General features: G+C 53.6%; 2 protein-coding genes and 1 long non-coding RNA gene across 9 annotated transcripts in view; 2 read left to right on the top strand and 1 right to left on the bottom strand.

Annotated features, from left to right (window-relative positions):
* Nucleotides 1-16,565, top strand: part of LOC311633802 — a 223,981-nt gene that overhangs the window by 151,508 nt on the left and 55,908 nt on the right. The window lies entirely within an intron of this gene.
* CPLX3 (complexin 3) lies at nt 34-3,788 on the top strand (the record flags this gene model as incomplete). Its single annotated transcript, XM_084869657.1, has 4 exons — nt 34-197; nt 1,324-1,411; nt 3,083-3,710; nt 3,744-3,788. The coding sequence occupies 3 exons, from the start codon at nt 34-36 to the stop codon at nt 3,302-3,304; spliced, it is 474 nt and encodes a 157-aa protein (XP_084725783.1). The 3' UTR covers nt 3,305-3,710; nt 3,744-3,788.
* Nucleotides 9,284-16,066, bottom strand: ULK3 (unc-51 like kinase 3). Of its 7 annotated transcripts, none has more exons than XM_084884653.1 (16): nt 15,837-16,066; nt 15,045-15,187; nt 14,847-14,962; nt 14,180-14,284; nt 13,350-13,493; nt 13,060-13,142; nt 12,545-12,700; nt 12,260-12,365; nt 12,027-12,067; nt 11,701-11,803; nt 11,525-11,589; nt 11,361-11,439; nt 11,248-11,288; nt 10,824-10,871; nt 10,530-10,596; nt 9,284-10,410 (listed from the first exon to the last, which is right to left on the bottom strand). In XM_084884653.1, exons 1-16 carry the CDS (start codon nt 15,936-15,938, stop codon nt 10,394-10,396), a joined length of 1,416 nt encoding a protein of 471 aa, XP_084740779.1. In that variant the 5' UTR covers nt 15,939-16,066; the 3' UTR covers nt 9,284-10,393. The 7 variants fall into 7 exon arrangements, 6 of the variants coding, with proteins under 6 accessions (XP_084740779.1, XP_084740780.1, XP_084740778.1 ...); XM_084884654.1 differs by having other exon boundaries at nt 12,545-12,682; nt 14,842-14,962; nt 15,047-15,187; nt 15,837-16,065; XM_084884652.1 differs by having other exon boundaries at nt 14,842-14,962; nt 15,047-15,187; nt 15,837-16,064.

The following is a 16,565-nucleotide window of genomic DNA, read 5'->3' as shown; positions in this document are numbered from 1 at the left end:
TACCCGGTGCCCATTGGCCGGGCAGCGAAGGCCATGACATTCATGGTAAAAACCATGGTGGGCAGCCAGCTGAAGAACCTCACTGGAAGCCTGAGTGGCGGCGAAGATAAGGGAGACGGGGACAAGTCCGCCACCCAAGCACAGGGCATGAGCCAAGAGGAGTATGAGGAGTATCAGAAGCAACTGGTGGAAGAGAAGTGAGTGAGATCCCTTCCCACCTCCAAGGACCCTCTCCCACACTCCATCCTCCAGCTGTCCGGCCTACCTCTAGGGTAGTCTCAGATCCCAACCCCTTCCCCTACTTTTCTAGACAAGTCAGAGGCTGGGATGTGCACCTCTAGGTTACCCTCTGCCACCCCCAGCCACAGCATTTCAAACCCAGGACCCCACCCCAGCTTCACATTAGGTGCAGAGGAAGTGGGGGCAGGGGCGATAGGGGTCTGGGACCGGGTGGGGCATGTGTATTTCTGATGAAACAAGTAATCCTTTAATCCGATCTGGTCCCAATGTCTGGGTCTTCCAAATGGAGCTCTTCTGAGCCTGAGGTCTGAGAAAAGCAGTGCAGCTGAGGGGGGCTCAGAGTCAGGGAGACAGATCCTGAAATGGGAGCACTCATAGATATTGAGTCCACTGATGTTTGGACAATGCTGGGACAGAGAGACAGCTGGAGTGGAGTTAGGCTAGACTCCAGAACTGATTGTGTCAGATCCTAGATTTGCTTCTTTATAGCTGAGTGATTTTAGGTAATTTACTTAACCTTTCTGTCCCTTGGTTTTCTCTTTTGTAAGTGTGGATGATAATTATAAAGCATGCCTTATTTTTATTAGGATTAAGTTACTTAATGTAAACTGCTTAGCACAGCACCTAGAACATGGTAAATCATTAACTGTTAGCTATAATTATTTCATCTGATAGCAGTTTTGTGAATTGAAAAATCTTATCCCCATTTTACAAGAGGAAGGTAAGTGACTTACTCAAAGACATATCCATAACAAAAGTGGTAATAGAGCCAGATATGAAACCAAGTCTGATTCAAGTACTCCCCTCCCCCCCCACACACACACACTCTCCAAGTAACCTGCCAGGAAGGGAAAAGACTTAATGAGTCCGAGGCTTAGAGGGACATATATTAGGCGCCAGAACAACCTCCCTCCCATAGCTCTGTCCAGAGGCATGTGTGGAGACTAGAAAGGGCCCTGTGATGGGGGCTAGGCCATGAAGAGCAACAGGCAGTTGCCAGGTCCAAGCACCATTCTGACATACAGGCCCACGGGTGCCCATCTCTTTAGTGCTGGCTATGACTCTGTCCCTGCGCCCCTGCAGGGTGGAACGAGACACACAGTTCACACAGAGGAAGGCAGAGCGGGCCATGCTACGGAGCCACTTCCGAGACAAATACCGGCTGCCCAAGGTAAGCTTTGGAGATGGAGCTTCAAGGCATATCCAGGCCCCTGAGCCCTGGGCCCTGGACTCCTTTGCCCCACTCTGGGAGCCATGACTTTCAGCTCCTAACACTCATGGAAAGCTTGGTGGGATCATTTATTCTTTCACTCCTTCACTCCTTAAATGGAGCCCACCTAAGCCTAGGATTTGGCAAGGAGGGATTGTCCAGTCCTCCAGAGACTGATAGGTTTGTGTTTCTGGAGCCAGTTCAGGCCCCTTCTGTCCTCCAACCTAACTCCCCCAATAGAAGTCAGGCTCAAGCAGATGAAGAATTGGAAGGCAATAGACTTTACCATGGGGGTGAGGCTCTTAAGGCTTCTGAACACCTGGGCAAGGTGGGATGGAGAGAGAAGGTAGCACCATCTGTGTTACCTTCACACCCTTACCTAACCCCTTAGTAATTCCTCCAGGTAGCAATCACCCACATCTACAAATAAGGAAACTGAGACTCAGATTAAAGGACTTGGCTAAGATCATACTATCAGTGAGTGATGGTGCCCAAGCTTGTGAATGCTGAGCCTTCTCCAGGCCCCTGGCTGCTTTCCAGAGTATGGGTCTGTGCAGAGAGCAAAGTAACTCCTTGGTTGGCCAAGCAGCCAGGAGGATGTCTCCTCTATGCACTGCAGCACCAAATGGGCTGTAAGTGTTCTACTCCTATTCCCTAAGGAGAGAACTAAGGCACAAACTACTCCAAGTCCCCAGAACTATGATAGACTCTAAAGAAAAACAGAAATAGTGCTCAGTATACCGACCTTGATCTTCCAACTGAATTGGAAGATCATACGTGTGAATATCACATCCACTCATTCAACAAATATTTCCTGAGCCTCTGGCTACCTCTGACTCCCCACAGGGCCCCAGTCTTTTAGAAGTATCTCAGAGGGAAAACAGGTCCAGAAAGTTTGCCTTTCTGGGAAGTAACTGAGTTAAACATAGCTAGGAATGGGGTCATTCCTCAAATGCTTGCATTAAGCATGTAAGAGACACAACTTTCATTAGGGAACTCTGAGTCCAGTAGAAGAGGAAAGACTTGGCCGTAACTGAATGGGACATAACGTAGGAAGCCCCAGGGCCCCCAAAGGGATAGAGAAATGCAATGACATTAGTAGGTGCCTTGCAAAGAGAGCACAGATGTTGGTATCAGTGACATCTGTTTAAATGTAGCTGTCCCACTTCCAAGTTGTATGATCAGGGGCAAGTTACTTATTTAAATTATCTGAGCCTCAATTTCCTTATTTGTAAAATGGAGAAAACAATAATCTTGCAGGGTCATTGTGAGAATTAAAAGCACACAGCTCAATATCAGCCATATAAAAAGTGTTTGATGAATGATACCCACCACTATTATTGGTAATGTCCTTCAGTGTAGTTAACAATAGTCAATATATGACTAACTGTAACAATCTGACCCCTAGGTATTCTTATTTTGTATCCCCTTCAGTATCTCAGAGTGAAGTAAAGTGGTATAAAAATACAAATGTAAAAAGCTTGATCCTGGGAAGTGGGGGTGGGGAATGAGCTCACTGGAACATGTGGCTCAAGAACCTAGGAGCCTGGAACCCAGTCCGGGCTCCTCCCTATACCCTCAGCTTGGGTCCCACAGATCTCCAACTCCAGCCCAACCCTCCCTTCTCTTCAGAATGAGACCGATGAGAGCCAGATCCAGATGGCAGGTGGAGACGTGGAGCTGCCCCGGGAGCTGGCCAAGATGATTGAGGAGGATACGGAGGAGGAAGAGAGGGCCTCAGTCCTCGGGCAGCTGGCCAGCCTTCCTGGCTTAGACCTTGGCTCCCTCAAGGACAAAGCCCAAGCCACACTGGGGAACCTCAAGCAATCAGCTGAGAAGTGCCACATCATGTGACTACTTCCCCTGGGGTTGCTCACTGGGGTGATCAGAGGACTGGGCCCACCTGAGTGCTAAGAGCATGCCTCAACTTCCACGGACCAATATCTCTCCCCTTGTCTTCGTTTCCCCTGCACCAGGCTAGTCCCAGGACCCTTGCCTGCTCTAGCCTGCCTTCTCTCCCTCTCCTCTGGGAGCAAAGTCCCCATTCTCCCCCTACCCTTCAGGACTCACCCTCCCTACTCAGCCTGGGAAACCTCCCAAGATTGTAGGAATAGGCTCAACTGACTTCTCTCGCCATAACCCCAAATTCCTGCACATAAGTGCACAGAGAGGGACACAGAGACCTTGACATGTGCAGAAGCAGACACCACAGCTGCATCCTACACGAGCACACAGACACACCTACATGAGCCAACCCCTGGTGCTGCAGGCACCAACACTCATATATGCATAGAGAGGGCTTTCGGCAGACAAACTCAGCACACAACAGTTGAGTGTGAGTCTCGATATTCATTTTCCTTGAAATCCACTGTTCTTTCCGGGCCTCATTTCATCATCTATAAAATGAGGATGAACTCGGTGGTTTTAAGGTTCTTTCTAGCTTGGCCTCCCTGGCCCCTTGAAGGCAGCCTACACCTCTCCTTGGGCAGGGCAGCAGCTGCAGTTACAGCATCAAGCAGTTGCCACTGTGGGCTCTGGCTTTTGGCAGCTGAGTGATGCCATGGGAAGGACCAAGTGCCAAGGACGAAGCTGGCACCGAACAGTAGCCCAGGCAGTTCCAGGCCTTCTCTGAGCCAAGCCCAGGGCCTGGCCTATTTCTGTTTTCTTCCTGTAGAACTCTCTCTCTCTCTGGATTCCATAGCTGGATCTCCTCACTCAGCTCAGTGAAAAATAAAAATTCCAAATGACCTGCTTTTCTTCCCACTTCTTACTGACCTCCAAGAGTCTTTGAGTTCACAGCCCCCCCCCCCCGCCCAATCCTTCCTTGGAGTGGTGTCCTCTATCTCTTCACCACAGCCTCATAGGGGGCACTAGCCCCTATACAATATTCAAGCCCTACCCTCTCAGGGCCCTGGGCAAGGACAGGGGTCTCCCTGCATTATCAAGCACCAGGTCCAGACTCTGGGCTTTGAGGAGAATGTGTCAGCCAGCTGGATTGGCAGGGTCTCTGGGTGTTACCTGAAACCACAGGAGAGGCCACAAGTCAACCACAGCTGTCTCTGGCATCTGTGCCTATACCCCCTCCTCACCTTGGAGATGGAAGTATGACAGAAAGAAGGCAGGACAACTGCATTCCAGCCCTGGCACTGCTGTGTGACTTTGAATAGGTCCCTTTCTCTCTCTGAGCCTGTTTTCTCCCCTGTGAAATGGAGAGCCCCCATCAAAAAAAATAACAATACATGTTTCAAAGGGTGACCATTTGTAAAGCACTTGGCACATAATAGGCCATATCAATAAATGATAACTCATTCTTTAAAATAACTGAAGAGCCCAAATATCATCATGCCCCTCTATACAGTGTCCAGGGAGCAACCAGGAGGCTCCACAAGCAGGCCATCCCAGGGGCCTGAACAGGAACGAGGTATCAACACCTCCCCCACCCCACCCCTGGCACCAGCTCGTGGAGAAGACTTACAGGCAGAACGGCCATTTGAGGGTTTGATTTCAAGGCAATGTTTCCATTAGGGCCTCCTTTGCAAAATAAGAACAAGGTACATAAAACCTGTGCAGTAGGTGAGGTGGGGAATGTCAGGTGGAAGAGAGACGAGAAGATGAGGAATTAGGAGGGTGTGAACAGGGAAGCACACAGACCCAGGATTGGGGCAGAGCTGTTGTGACTGTCACGTTAGGTCCTTCTTGAGCATCCCCTATGCCAGTGGTCAGCAAACTCATTAATCAACAGAGCCAAATATCAGCAGCACGATTGAAATTTCTTTTGAGAGCCAAATTTTTTAAACTCAAACTTCTTCTAATACCACTTCTTCAAAATAGACTCACACAGGCCGTGGTATTTTGTGGAAGAGCCACACTCAAGGGGCCAAAGAGCTGCATGTGGCTCTCAAGCCACAGTTTGCCGACCATGGCCCAAGGCTGTTCCCAAGTTATCACTGAACAAAAAACCCCTCCTTACCTTCCTGAAGTTGAAGGAGACCCAACCCGGGGCCCCAGGCTGTGTGTGTGGCGGGACATGGGCACTGGGCACATGATAGGCTATATCAATAAATGAGAACTCATTCTTTAAATGCAGCAAGGCCCATGTCAGTACTCCACCTTCCAAGGGCCTTCTGCCCAATGGGGCTGGGCAGACCACTTTACCCCCAGTGGTTTACAGGACCAAGGGTGAAAGAGGCAGGGGATCATGGCTGTGAGGAGGCTAGGGTTAGTGTTCACTGAACCCTCACCCAACAGAATGGCTGGAATCTGGAGTCAGGGAGGTGGCTGAACCCCAACACTGGTTTTCTCCTCACAGGCTGGAAACCTTAAGAAGCCCTGACCTGTCTGCATGTCCTGGAATTGGGGGGAAGAGGCTCTGAGGTAGCAGGAACCAGCTCCATTGCTCAGGCTGAAATGGGCAAGGAAAGCAGACTGAGGGGTCCCAAGCTCTGCTGGCCTCCCCCTACCACTCCTCACCCTTCCTTCCCCCTGCTCTCTGGCTTCTCCTACAATCCCTGCCCCTCTCATCTATGTCCTGCCCTCTGCTCATACCTGGTTCATACCCATCTTACACCCACCTGCCTCATTTCCAAGCCCTAGGGGCCTACTGAGGACGCCCTCTTCACATGCTGTTTCTACTCCCATTTATTTAGATAATTACTTGCTCCATGACTAGTCCATCTGATATTATATGAGGACAACAAAGAAAGCCACCTGCTACCAGAACTTCCCTTTTTCACAGTGATTAAAATCCCATCAATAGTTAGAGCAAAGCATTTACCTTCCCAGGTCCTCTCCTCCTCTCTTTCCTGTTCCTGTTCTCTCTCTCTCTCTCTCTGCCTCCCTCCTTCCCTCCCTCCCTCCAAATATATACAATATTATTACAGAGAGGAAGGGAGAAAGAGGGACAGAGAGCCAGAAACATTGACCAGCCGCCTCCCGCACACCCCACATTGGGGATGTGCCCGCAGCCAAGGTACATGCCCTTGACTGGAATCGAACCTGGGACCCTTCAGTCAGCAGGCTGACGCTCTATCCTCTGAACCAAACCGGTCCCGGCATGTTCTCTCTTTCTTTCATCCTTCTCGCTGTCCTTCTTTGCAGACAGTCTGAAGACACAGGAAATGTTGGAAGGTGATGAGACAGTTCCTCCACCGCCACCCCCACACCGCTACTCTTTCCGGAAGAGAGTGACTGCCAAGATGGCCAGTCTGCTCCCCCTCAACCCCCACTCTTAGGTTCTCTAGCCCCATGACATGGGGGATTTCAGGGGATTGGTGACAAGCCCTGGTACCTGCTCCACTCAGGTCTCCTTCCACCCATCCAGATAGCTCAGCCTGGTTCCCAGAGGGAGAGGAGTGCAGATCTCAAGTGACGTCCAGAGGCCAGTTGGCCCCAGGGTGGACTTGGGGAGGATGGTGAGAGTTTGGAGTTGGGAGGCCCCCCGTTCCCCCAGTGGCCATGGTTCCCCCCTCAAATCCTGGAAGCTCCCAGCAAGCAAGCTGGGAACATCTGGGGGAATGTGTGTGGCGCCAGAGCTGCTGGCAGAGCCTATTGGTCCAGCTGACACCTGAGGCTGCTTGGGGTGGAGAACCGCATGTGAGGAGACTGAAAAAAAGCCACAAAGCCTGCTACCTGCCTCTAGTTCAGTACCCACCAGGCATAGCTGTTCCCAGAATCTATGTGAGGCTTCAAGAGAGCAGAGGCCAGGGGGAGCTGGGTCGGGGGAGCAGCAACATTGAGGCTGCCTTAGCCTTGCTCAGCAGGGACGTGCCTATGTGTGTGAGCATGAGTAGAGTCTATATGGAATCTGCATGGATCTGTGAGCTTGGAAGTGGCTTTCGGTGTTTGTGTATGTGCTTGAGGCCTGTGACCTGTGTTTGTATATCTATGATATTTCAAGTGGGTAAGTATGGGTATGAGTTACTCTGAGGAATGCGTGCCCAGCCTCAGTGGTCTTCGGGGTTCAATGACCTTCCGAATCTCCTGTTAGCCAAAAAAAGGGACAGGCTGGGCACAGGGACCTGGGTCCCTCAATCTGCTCAAGGCCCACCTGCTGTCCTGTACTCAGGGCTGGTCCCATGGGAAACAGTGGGTCCCAGGCCCAGGTTTGGTCCGGTACTGGCTTTGGATTTGGGGGACTGAGTGGAGGTGGGAGGACAGGGCACCCTGATGCTGGGGAAATGTCTGTCCTGCTTTGGACATTTCCAAAGTATTAAAGCTGAGAGGTAGAAACGACTCCTGCCCCTAGAGAGAAAACTCTTTTTTTAAAAAGCAGATTGGCTTATTCCTCCTGTCTCTGCCATGCGAAGGGAGCCCTGGAGAGTGGTCCCCCTCCTCCCTACCTTAGCTTTCTGGCTGGGCTGTTCCCTCCTTGGCAGGTGACCGAAACATAGGACCAGCGTGGAGGCATTGAAACACTCTGCCCAGAGAGGGCCTAATCCCCCGACAGTCCCACTTGTCCAGTGTCCTGTTGGTGGGTAGTGAATCTTTTCCATTCATCCCCATAATCAGCTCCATTCATTCCCTCCTTCCATTCCCTCCTTTTACTTACTGAGGCTTTTTTTTTTTACCAGCCTATCCCCAAAGATAATCTGAAGTACATTTCTCTCCTTATCTGAAAATAATTTATTGAATCTTACTGTGTCAGGCTAGTGTACAGTAACTCATTACAATCTTAGAGATTTCTACAAGGCACTTCACCTCATCCTAGTTTTACTGAGAAATGGGCCAGTCCAACTATATATTTTCAACCTGTGTGCAGCAATAACTTTTAAAATATCCAAAACCACTACCGGGGCACTGACCTCTTTTTCCTTAGATTGTCAAATTTAAGAAAAGACGATAGCCATCTGGTATAAATGAATCAAAATTATTTTTTTGGTCATATCAGCACAAATATTTTTAGTGTGCTGCAGAATTTCAGTAATTAGTTTATGTGTGCCATGAGATGAAAGGGGTTGAAAATCACTCGGTTAGTCAATGAGTCTCTTGGTCAAGTGGCAGAGCCAGGATTTCAGTCTTGCCTCCTGCCTTCTGGACTACTCCTCTACTTTGCCCCTCACAGCCAGGAGGCAGGGGTGGGGGAGGGCTTCCTATCCCCTAAGTCCTCAAAAATGCTTCTAAGTGCTGTTAGGACCAAGACCTTGCCCTAGCTGGTTTGGCTCAATGGTTAGAGCGTCTGTCTGTGGACTGAAAGGCCCCAGGTTCAATTCTGGCCAAGGGCACATGCCTGGGTTACAGGCTCAATCCACAGTAGGGGGCATGAAGGAGGCAGCCGGTCAATGATTATCGCTCATCATTGATGTTTCTCTCTCCATCACCCTTCCTCTCTGAAATCAATAAAAAATAAAAAGACCAAGACCTAGCGGGTGGGGTAGGGACTGCTGGGAATTATCCCAGCTTTGGGGGTTCCTGGAGGACTAGAGAATGCCCTTTGCCCCAAGCCTGCTCATTCACTGGTCCAAGGGGAAGAGGGTTGGGAGGCCAGGGATCCTGTGGGGCAAGGGCGTGTGCGCGCAGAGCAGCGGTTCTACAGGACTGTCTCTCCCATGCAGTCCGCCCTTCTCCGGTGCACAGAGGAAGGGCACTGCCTGGCACCCAGGCCTGTGCCTGTCCCCTTCCCACCAGTCTCTTAGGGGGTGGGCAGGAGCAGCAGCTGGTCAGCCCGAGGGCAGGAGGCAGATGTGGCTCTCGCTCCCCCACCACCCTGGGGCCTTCCCCAGCCCTCTCTCGGTTACCCTGTCATTCCTGGGGTCCCTACAGCACTAGCCACGGAAAAGGGGCCGCCCGCCTTGACTTACTCCTTCTCTTCTTCCAGGGCAAGAAAAGAATCACAAGTTCAGAAAATAATTTAATAGGGAAACAATAAATGATACACTTTACACTGGCCTCTGATAGGGCAGAAAAGACGACCCTTGTCCCAGGAGGCACTGAAGGGTGGAAAGGTTAGAAATCACCAACAGCCAGAGTTTTAAAAACTAATCCCCAAATAACTCCAGCATACATACACATTGTTCTCCAGATGAAAGTCACTTGGTACTCCTAAAAGCCCACATGGGGGAGGGATAGGAGGTAATAGCAACACCCATGGAGCGGGGAAGACCCAGGCCCAGAGAAGGGCACATGCTGGGGTGGCAGCCATATCAGCCCTGAAATGTCTCCTGAGCTACTGCGTCTCCAAAACCTGAGGAGACGGGCAGACGCCATCCTCCGTTCCGGGCAGGACCAGCTCTGCAGAAAACAAGGTGTTTCCGAGAGATGGCGGCTGGAGGCACGAGAGCTAGGGACCCTACCCCCAACCCTCTGGGGCAGGGCAGGAACTGGCATGAGTTTCTTCACTTTGCCCCACCCTACGAAATATTGTTTTCCTGGCTTGCAGGATTAACTTAAAATGCTGAGGGTGGACAGACATCAGCTTCCAAGATGACTGGTGTTCTGCGGGCCGAGTGCAGACCATGGTGGGTGGTCCCTGAGGGGTCCCTGAGCGCCGGGCCCACCGCGAGGACGGCGGTGAGTTGAAATCAGGGCTCCAGGAAGGAAAGGGATGGGCACAGGCTACATCTGAGCAGGTTTTGCTTCTGAGAGTGTCTTGGTGCCCTAAATTGACAGACTCAGGGTCCAGCGGTCACCAGTTAACCAAAGTCACATGAGACACTCTTCTCTCAGAGGCCTGCTCCCCTCCCCGAGGGCCAGACCCAGTCTCCCAGCCCAGACAAGGGCGGGCCATCAGAGCCTTTGTGGGGCGAAGAGCGTCCTGAAGGTTTGTACCCGGTGGGAGGGGTCCAGCCACTGGGCCCCTGGATGGGCAACTCTGAGCCCCTTATCTGCAGAGTTGCCCATCCAGGAAGACTACTCCGCCATGGTGCAGAGGGCCACAGAATTCTGGGCATCAGCCTGGTGTGTCCCTCAATCAGATGGCCCATGGTCTGTCTAGTCATCTTTTTGCAGTCACTGCAGAGTGCAAGCTGTGGAGGGTAAGGGAGAAGGGTCAGCGCCAGGTCTCTGGCAAAAGAGGAAGAATCCAGGGCTGCCCCTGGCCTTCACTCCTCCTTGGACAGAAGGTAGAACCATAGGCAGGACTCACAGCTCCGAACAGACTCCGACAGCCCCTCCTTGTCCAGGGTCTCGGCTTCCCAGTGAGACTCCCTCATCTGTGGGACAAAAAAGCAACGCCAAGGTGACAGGAAGCCAGGGACAGGCAAAGGAGCTGCATCAACAGTCCTTGAGCAACTGGGAGTGAAAGACAGAGACAGAGTGGAGAGCTGCAGATGGAAGCCAGAAAGGGAGACACACAGGAGAAAAGGGGGGGCAGACAGCTACAAGCAGAGGAGCAGAAATCACAAAGCCTTGCCCCAATGGGACCCCCTCATGTGCTCACCTTGATTTGTTCCTTCAGGTATTCAGCTCGAGCCATGAGATTCTGAACCTGCCATGGGAAGACGTACGTGTGTGTGTGTGTGTGTGTGTGGGGGAAGACATACGAGTGAGACCCTCCTCACTCCTGCTGCTCTCTAGAACCCTCTGCCCCAGAACAACTGCACTGAGTCCTTGATCTGCTCCCTCCTCCAGAAAGCCTTCCTGACTGAAGTGGCCCTGCCAATTTTCTGTTGCTGGGTCCCCGGATCCTGCCTGTCCCGCAGCCTGACCTGAGCTCCTAGCCCCTATGAACCACATGGGGCCAACAACCTATCAGGTCTGTAAGGTCTGACTCACAGGCTTGAAACACCCTGAGGGAACCCGATGGGAAGGGCGTCAAAGGGGAAGATGAAGCCCCCCACAACCCACCCAACCACAGTGGGCACCTCAGTGTGAAGCAGCTCCCGCCTCCGGCCTGGGGGCTCTCCTGCAAAAAGAGGGGGCGAGTGCTAAGGGCAGGGCAGCAGGGAGTCAGGGAGTGCGGTGGTGAGGGCCTCACCTGCCAGCAGCAGCAGCAGCTCCCCCAGGCTGTGCTGGTACAGGCCCAGGGCGTCCTGCTCTCCGCCAGCTTCCTCCTCCTGCAGCCACAGAGACACTAGCCACTTAGGGTCACGATCTAGATCCCTCCCTGCCCCACCTGGGCCCCTCCCACTGGGTACAAACCTTGGCCACAGCAGCTGAAGCCACTTCCAGAGCAGCCAGGAGGCGTGGCTTGTCCCGAGCCATCTCTGGAATGAAGGGCAAAGGCTCAGGGGGAGGGGAGCAGCTTGTTTTCTCATCTCAGGGAGCTGACCCCAAGCCGCCTGGGGGCCTGGGGGCCAGGCAGGAGCTGGGCCCACCTCTGAGCAGCACTTGGGCAGAGGCCCCCTGCCTCAGCAGGGCCTGATTGGAGGAGGACACGATGGCCTTGAGCTCCTCAGCCCGGGACACGTACTGTCGCACCTGCAGAAGCATGAGGAGCTGAGGAGGGGCTGTCCCACCTGGCCCCCCTCACCAGCAGCCACATCCAAGTTCTCCCTCTAGGTCCTCGGTGACTGTCCCAAGCTGTAATGTCAGGAGCCAGCCTGACCCCTTCACAGGACAGGAGGTCCGGGTTCTAAGAGAGCCAGTCTCAGGCAGTCCCAGGACCCCGCAGCAGTTTCCTGCAGGGGACTTGCTCACCCACCTTTGCCTTAATTGCCTCCTTCCGCTGTGTATCCACTTCGTCTGCAAACAGTGGTGGTTTATATGAGGACCTTGTCCCATACCAAACCCTCTAGAATCCTCAAAAGCACTAGGTTCTAGATTTATCCTCTGCCTTGTCTCCCATAAAATTATGAATGGGGACATGCTTCTGGAACCCATCCACAGCAGCTATGGCCGACCCACCCCTGCCACACGCAGGGCCCATGCACTTACAGTGCAGGGCAGGCACAAAGAAGTCCAGGGCCTTGCAGTAGAGTGATAAGGCAGCCGCAGCATTCCCCTCCTGGTCCTTCTTCACAGCCTGCACCACCAGGGTGGTCTGGAGGATGGGCAGATCAGGGAGTCATGCCCACCCCTCTGCTCACCATAAAGTGGGAACAGCAGGTGTCCTGAGCCCACCCTCATCCCCGAGGGGCAAGCCCCCCATTTGTCACCAAAAAGTGTAGATGAGACCCCCAACCTGCCTTCACCCCAGCCCATCCCTAGTGGCCTGCTCACTGCTCGTGCCAGGCTCTCCTCACTGGGCATGTGGTCCAGGTCCACCCAGGGGTGGGCAAAGAAATCCTGGAAGGAGATGCGGCGACCAGGGTCCCGCTCTAGGAGCCGCCGCAGCAGGTCCTGGCAGTCTGGGGAGAGCTGGGGCCGAAGGGGAAGCTGAGGGGTGGGTGGGGGACAGGTCACACCGGGCTCCAGGACTCCCCCATCCTGTCCTGGTATGTCCCAGAGGTACATGTCTGACAGGTGAAGGATCTGAGCCAAGCCTCCTGCCCACGCCCTCCCTGGTTCGGGCTCTCCCCTCCCTGGCTTATGCTTCGGGAAGACCGGGCCTGGGCCTACACAACAGCCTGTGGGCTGACGTAGGTCCTTAGAGCCGAATGGAGCTTCAAGCATGCCCAGCACCGCAAGGCCCCTAGAGCCCACACCCCAGGCTGTGCAGGGAGAGTGAGATCTCCAGCCTGAGGACTCTGCTCCCTCTGTCCCACTACAGGTTGCTGAGGCCCTGCAGGACCCACCTCGATAACCCGGTTACTCCGGATCTTCTCTTCCAGCTCTGTGAACGACCTGGAGGCAAAGGGGGGCTGCCCGAAGAGGGCTTCTGTGGAGGGAGGCAGAGGGCAAGCTGGGAGGGACAGGGTGCAGCCTGGCCTGGCCCACTCCTTGGAGGGCCTGACAACCCCAGAGCAGGGGGTCAGGCCATTAAAGTCAGCCTTCTCATCAAAGCCCTTCAGGAGTGACCAGGGAGGGCATGCCCGAGGACACACAGTGCAGGCTCACAGTGTGGGGCAGGGGACAGAGCTCTCACCATACAGAATGACCCCCACGGACCAGAGGTCCACACGGGCATCGTACTGCCGCTGACACACCATCTCAGGGGCCATGTAGAGAGGGGAGCCACGGAGCACATGCTTCTCATCCCACGGGGACATGTGCTGTGAGAAGCCGAAGTCTGCAGGCAAGAGGCCAGGCAGCAGGGCTCAAATTCCAGCTTTACCTTGAGCTCCAGCCTTACTCTGAGCTCCAGCACAGGACTCCGCCCCATTCAGCTCAAGTCTTAGCTAACTATTAACCTCGAACACCCTCCTGCATCTTTCAGTGAGGCCATAAATCCTCCCGTCACACACAGCCCCCTCAGCTATAATACTTTTCCAGGAAGCCCACCCTGCTCAACCAGCTATGAAGATAACGGCCCATTAGGAGTTAGAACCCTGCCTTACTGTCCCACCAAGTTCAGATTATACCCTCTGCAGCCTCAAGCAAATTCTTTTCCAAATCCTATCATGGACCACAACCTCTCCCCACCCCCCCCAACACACACACCCTCCAACACTGATGCAGGTTGAGTTTACAGCTTGAGCTTCAATTCTAGTGATCTACCAAGTCCTGGCCCTGATCCCAAGCATTAAACTGCTGGAATCCAGTGTGGATGGCCTGAGAAAGGCACTACCTTTTGGCGATGGGACCCATTTCTGGATCTCCCAGCCGGTTGCTGTTTGATGACTCGATAGAGGGCGCCACAAGTGCACACCCACCCTCCAAACCTGGAAGCTCCATTCAGTTCTAAGGACCCAGAACAGCTCACAGATGGTTGTGGAGATGCAGGCCCAGCTTTCCCCTGCTGTTCCAGACTCACACCTGCCAGTTTGAGGTGGGGCTTCTCCAAGGAGCTCAGCAGAATGTTCTGTGGCTTCAGATCCAGGTGAGATATGTTTCGTTGGTGCAGAAACTGCAGGGCACTAGCTGGGGAACAGGGCACATGCAGAGAAAACAGGTCAGAGGGACCCATCTCCCACCCTCCTCTCGCCTTCCCTGACATGCTTCTTCAAGCCTGCATGACCCTATTTCTGGCCTGGCTGGTCTTCTGAATGCTTTACACAAAAGCACCAGGTTCCTGCCACTTCTAAGAACCCTCATTCCCACCCCCAGTGCCATCTTTCCTCCTTTGGCTCCTCTGCAAGTCTCCCTCCTCCTAGCAGCCTCCCTGAGTGCCCCAGCCCTTTCGACTTTTGCTCTTTTTTTTTGGTAAAGCACTTAGATACCCCCCAGTGGGCCCTGATGGGTCCTACAAGGTCTTTCTATTATGTTCTGCATGTAGAAAATCTGGACTTCTTACAGCTTCAGGCTTTACCTTTCTCTTGTAACAGCCTTAAGCTAGGGATGGGCACATGGCAAAGACAGGGCCTATAAATCCAAGCTGGGAAAGGAGGCAACTGCTAAGAGTGCAGGGGCTCTAAGCCTGGGGAAGGGTGCAGAGGGAGGACAGAGATCATGGGAAGTCTGGGGTCAGAGGTTTTTACCCAACTGCTGCATGAAGACACGAGCCACCTTCTCAGGTAGAATCCGGCGGGTATGGATGAAGCGAGACAGGTCACCTCCTGCGCAGAACTCCATGATGAGGTAGATGTTGTCACTGTCCCACTATGGTTAGAGGCAAAGAGGCAACTTGAAGGAAGTGTCTCTTCTCCAGTCTCCTTTGCAAGTGGCCGAACCACAGGCTCACACCTGGAAGTCTTTCAGCTGGACAATGTGGGGGTGTCGAATGCCCTTGAGGATTTCAATCTCTGTCAGGAGGTTTTCCACCGATGCCTTGTTCAGGCTCTTCTTGGCCACACATTTTATGGCTACCACCTCTCGAGTGTCCTTCTATGGAGGCAGGACATCTCAGGGCTCTATCTTGAGCAAGCCAGGGCCCATGCCTGGCCAGAAAGGCTGATTCCCTCTACCCTTCTCCCCCTCACTGGGCTTACCCACTCACACCAGCATCCAATCTTCCCCTTCTCAGGCTAACGGGAACCCACCCAGCCTGGTGTTCTTAAACCCTCTCTTCCCTTAGTCCTATGAGCGCTTCTAGAGTGCTCCCAACTAAGGCATGTCATTCATTTCGTGTTCTAGAATTGCCCACATTGCTTCCTAAGTGGGTCCAGCCTTCCAGAACCCTGTCCAAGATTCCTCCCAGCCCACCAGTTTTGAGCCTATTCTAAAGCCACTGACACGAGGCTCCATCCAGGTCGCCACCTGCCTCTCCAAACAAAACACAGGGGTGTGTACGTGTTTGTGTGTACGTGTTTGTTTTCAAGACCGAGGGGGTCAGTCAGCTCCCACCTCGTCCACCGAACACCAGATCGGGACAAGTCAGGCCGCGGGTGCCTAACTGCTTTCCTGTCTAACCTCCCCTGGTTTCCCAGCCTGCCCCCCCCCCTCCCCCCGCGCCTGGGCTCGCTCAGGGGCTGGCGGGCACAGGGCCCGGCTCTCAAGCCCGGTTCCGGCTCCGCCCGCCCCCCCCCCCCCCCACCTTGGCGTAGGCCTTGTACACCGTGGCGTACGTGCCACTGCCCAGACGCTCGGTGAGGATGAAGCCATCCAGCCGCGGGGGACCCCAGCTGGACCGCGCCATCCTGACCACCTCGCGCCAGGCACCGGGCGCTTCCTGCTTCCCTGGCGGTTCCGCCGGAGTCCAGCGCGAAGAGCGGAAGAGCGCGCGGCTACTGGCGGAGTCCTCGCTGCCGCCGGAAGAGCAGCGCGGGGGCGGGGCCAGGCTCCCAGGCCCTACTCTCCGCCTCCCGAAGCTTTCTCTGCTGCACCGCTGAGTGCTGCCAGCCCCTTCTCGGCTTCCGTCAGCCCTAGAAGTCACATGATCTGCAAGATCCATCTGGGAATACTGAGGCTCCAGGGGGCCAAATGGAGGAACTAGAGACCAGCATAGGAGGTCATCCTAACCAGCTTGTTAGGATCTTAGAGATCGCCCACGTGAGGATCAAGAAAGGTGAGGGGGCAGGGAGTTCAAAGAGGCCCCTCCTCCCAAGACAGCCTCTCTGAAAGTGAAATTACTGGGACATGTGCTAAGGTTGCAGACATTCCCCAGTCAGGGCACATACAAGTATCAACCAATCCTTTGTAATAAAAGCTTAATATGCTAAATGTCTGGTTGTCTGATCAGCCATTCAACCAATCAAAGCATAATATGCTAATGATATACTCAACTGCTCACTATGATGTGCATTTTCCACCAGGGGGCACATGC

This window comes from Pipistrellus hanaki (assembly GCF_964339955.1).
Source record: "Pipistrellus hanaki genome assembly, chromosome: 1".
Taxonomy (NCBI): Eukaryota; Metazoa; Chordata; class Mammalia; order Chiroptera; family Vespertilionidae; genus Pipistrellus; species Pipistrellus hanaki.
Note: the sequence above shows the minus strand (reverse complement) of the source record. Positions and strands in the feature narration are given on the sequence as shown.

Excerpts from the sequence above, each read along its gene's own strand:
- ULK3 (XM_084884652.1), bottom strand. The coding sequence starts at position 15,938 with ATGGCGCGGTCCAGCTGGGGTCCCCCGCGGCTGGATGGCTTCATCCTC. Across the intron at positions 12,366-12,544 it reads AGGAGAGCCTGGCACGAGCA|ACCACCCTGGTGGTGCAGGC; the intron begins GTGAGCAGGCCA and ends CCCATCCTCCAG. Across the intron at positions 10,872-11,247 it reads GGGAGCTGCTTCACACTGAG|GTTCAGAATCTCATGGCTCG; the intron begins GTGCCCACTGTG and ends TTCCCATGGCAG.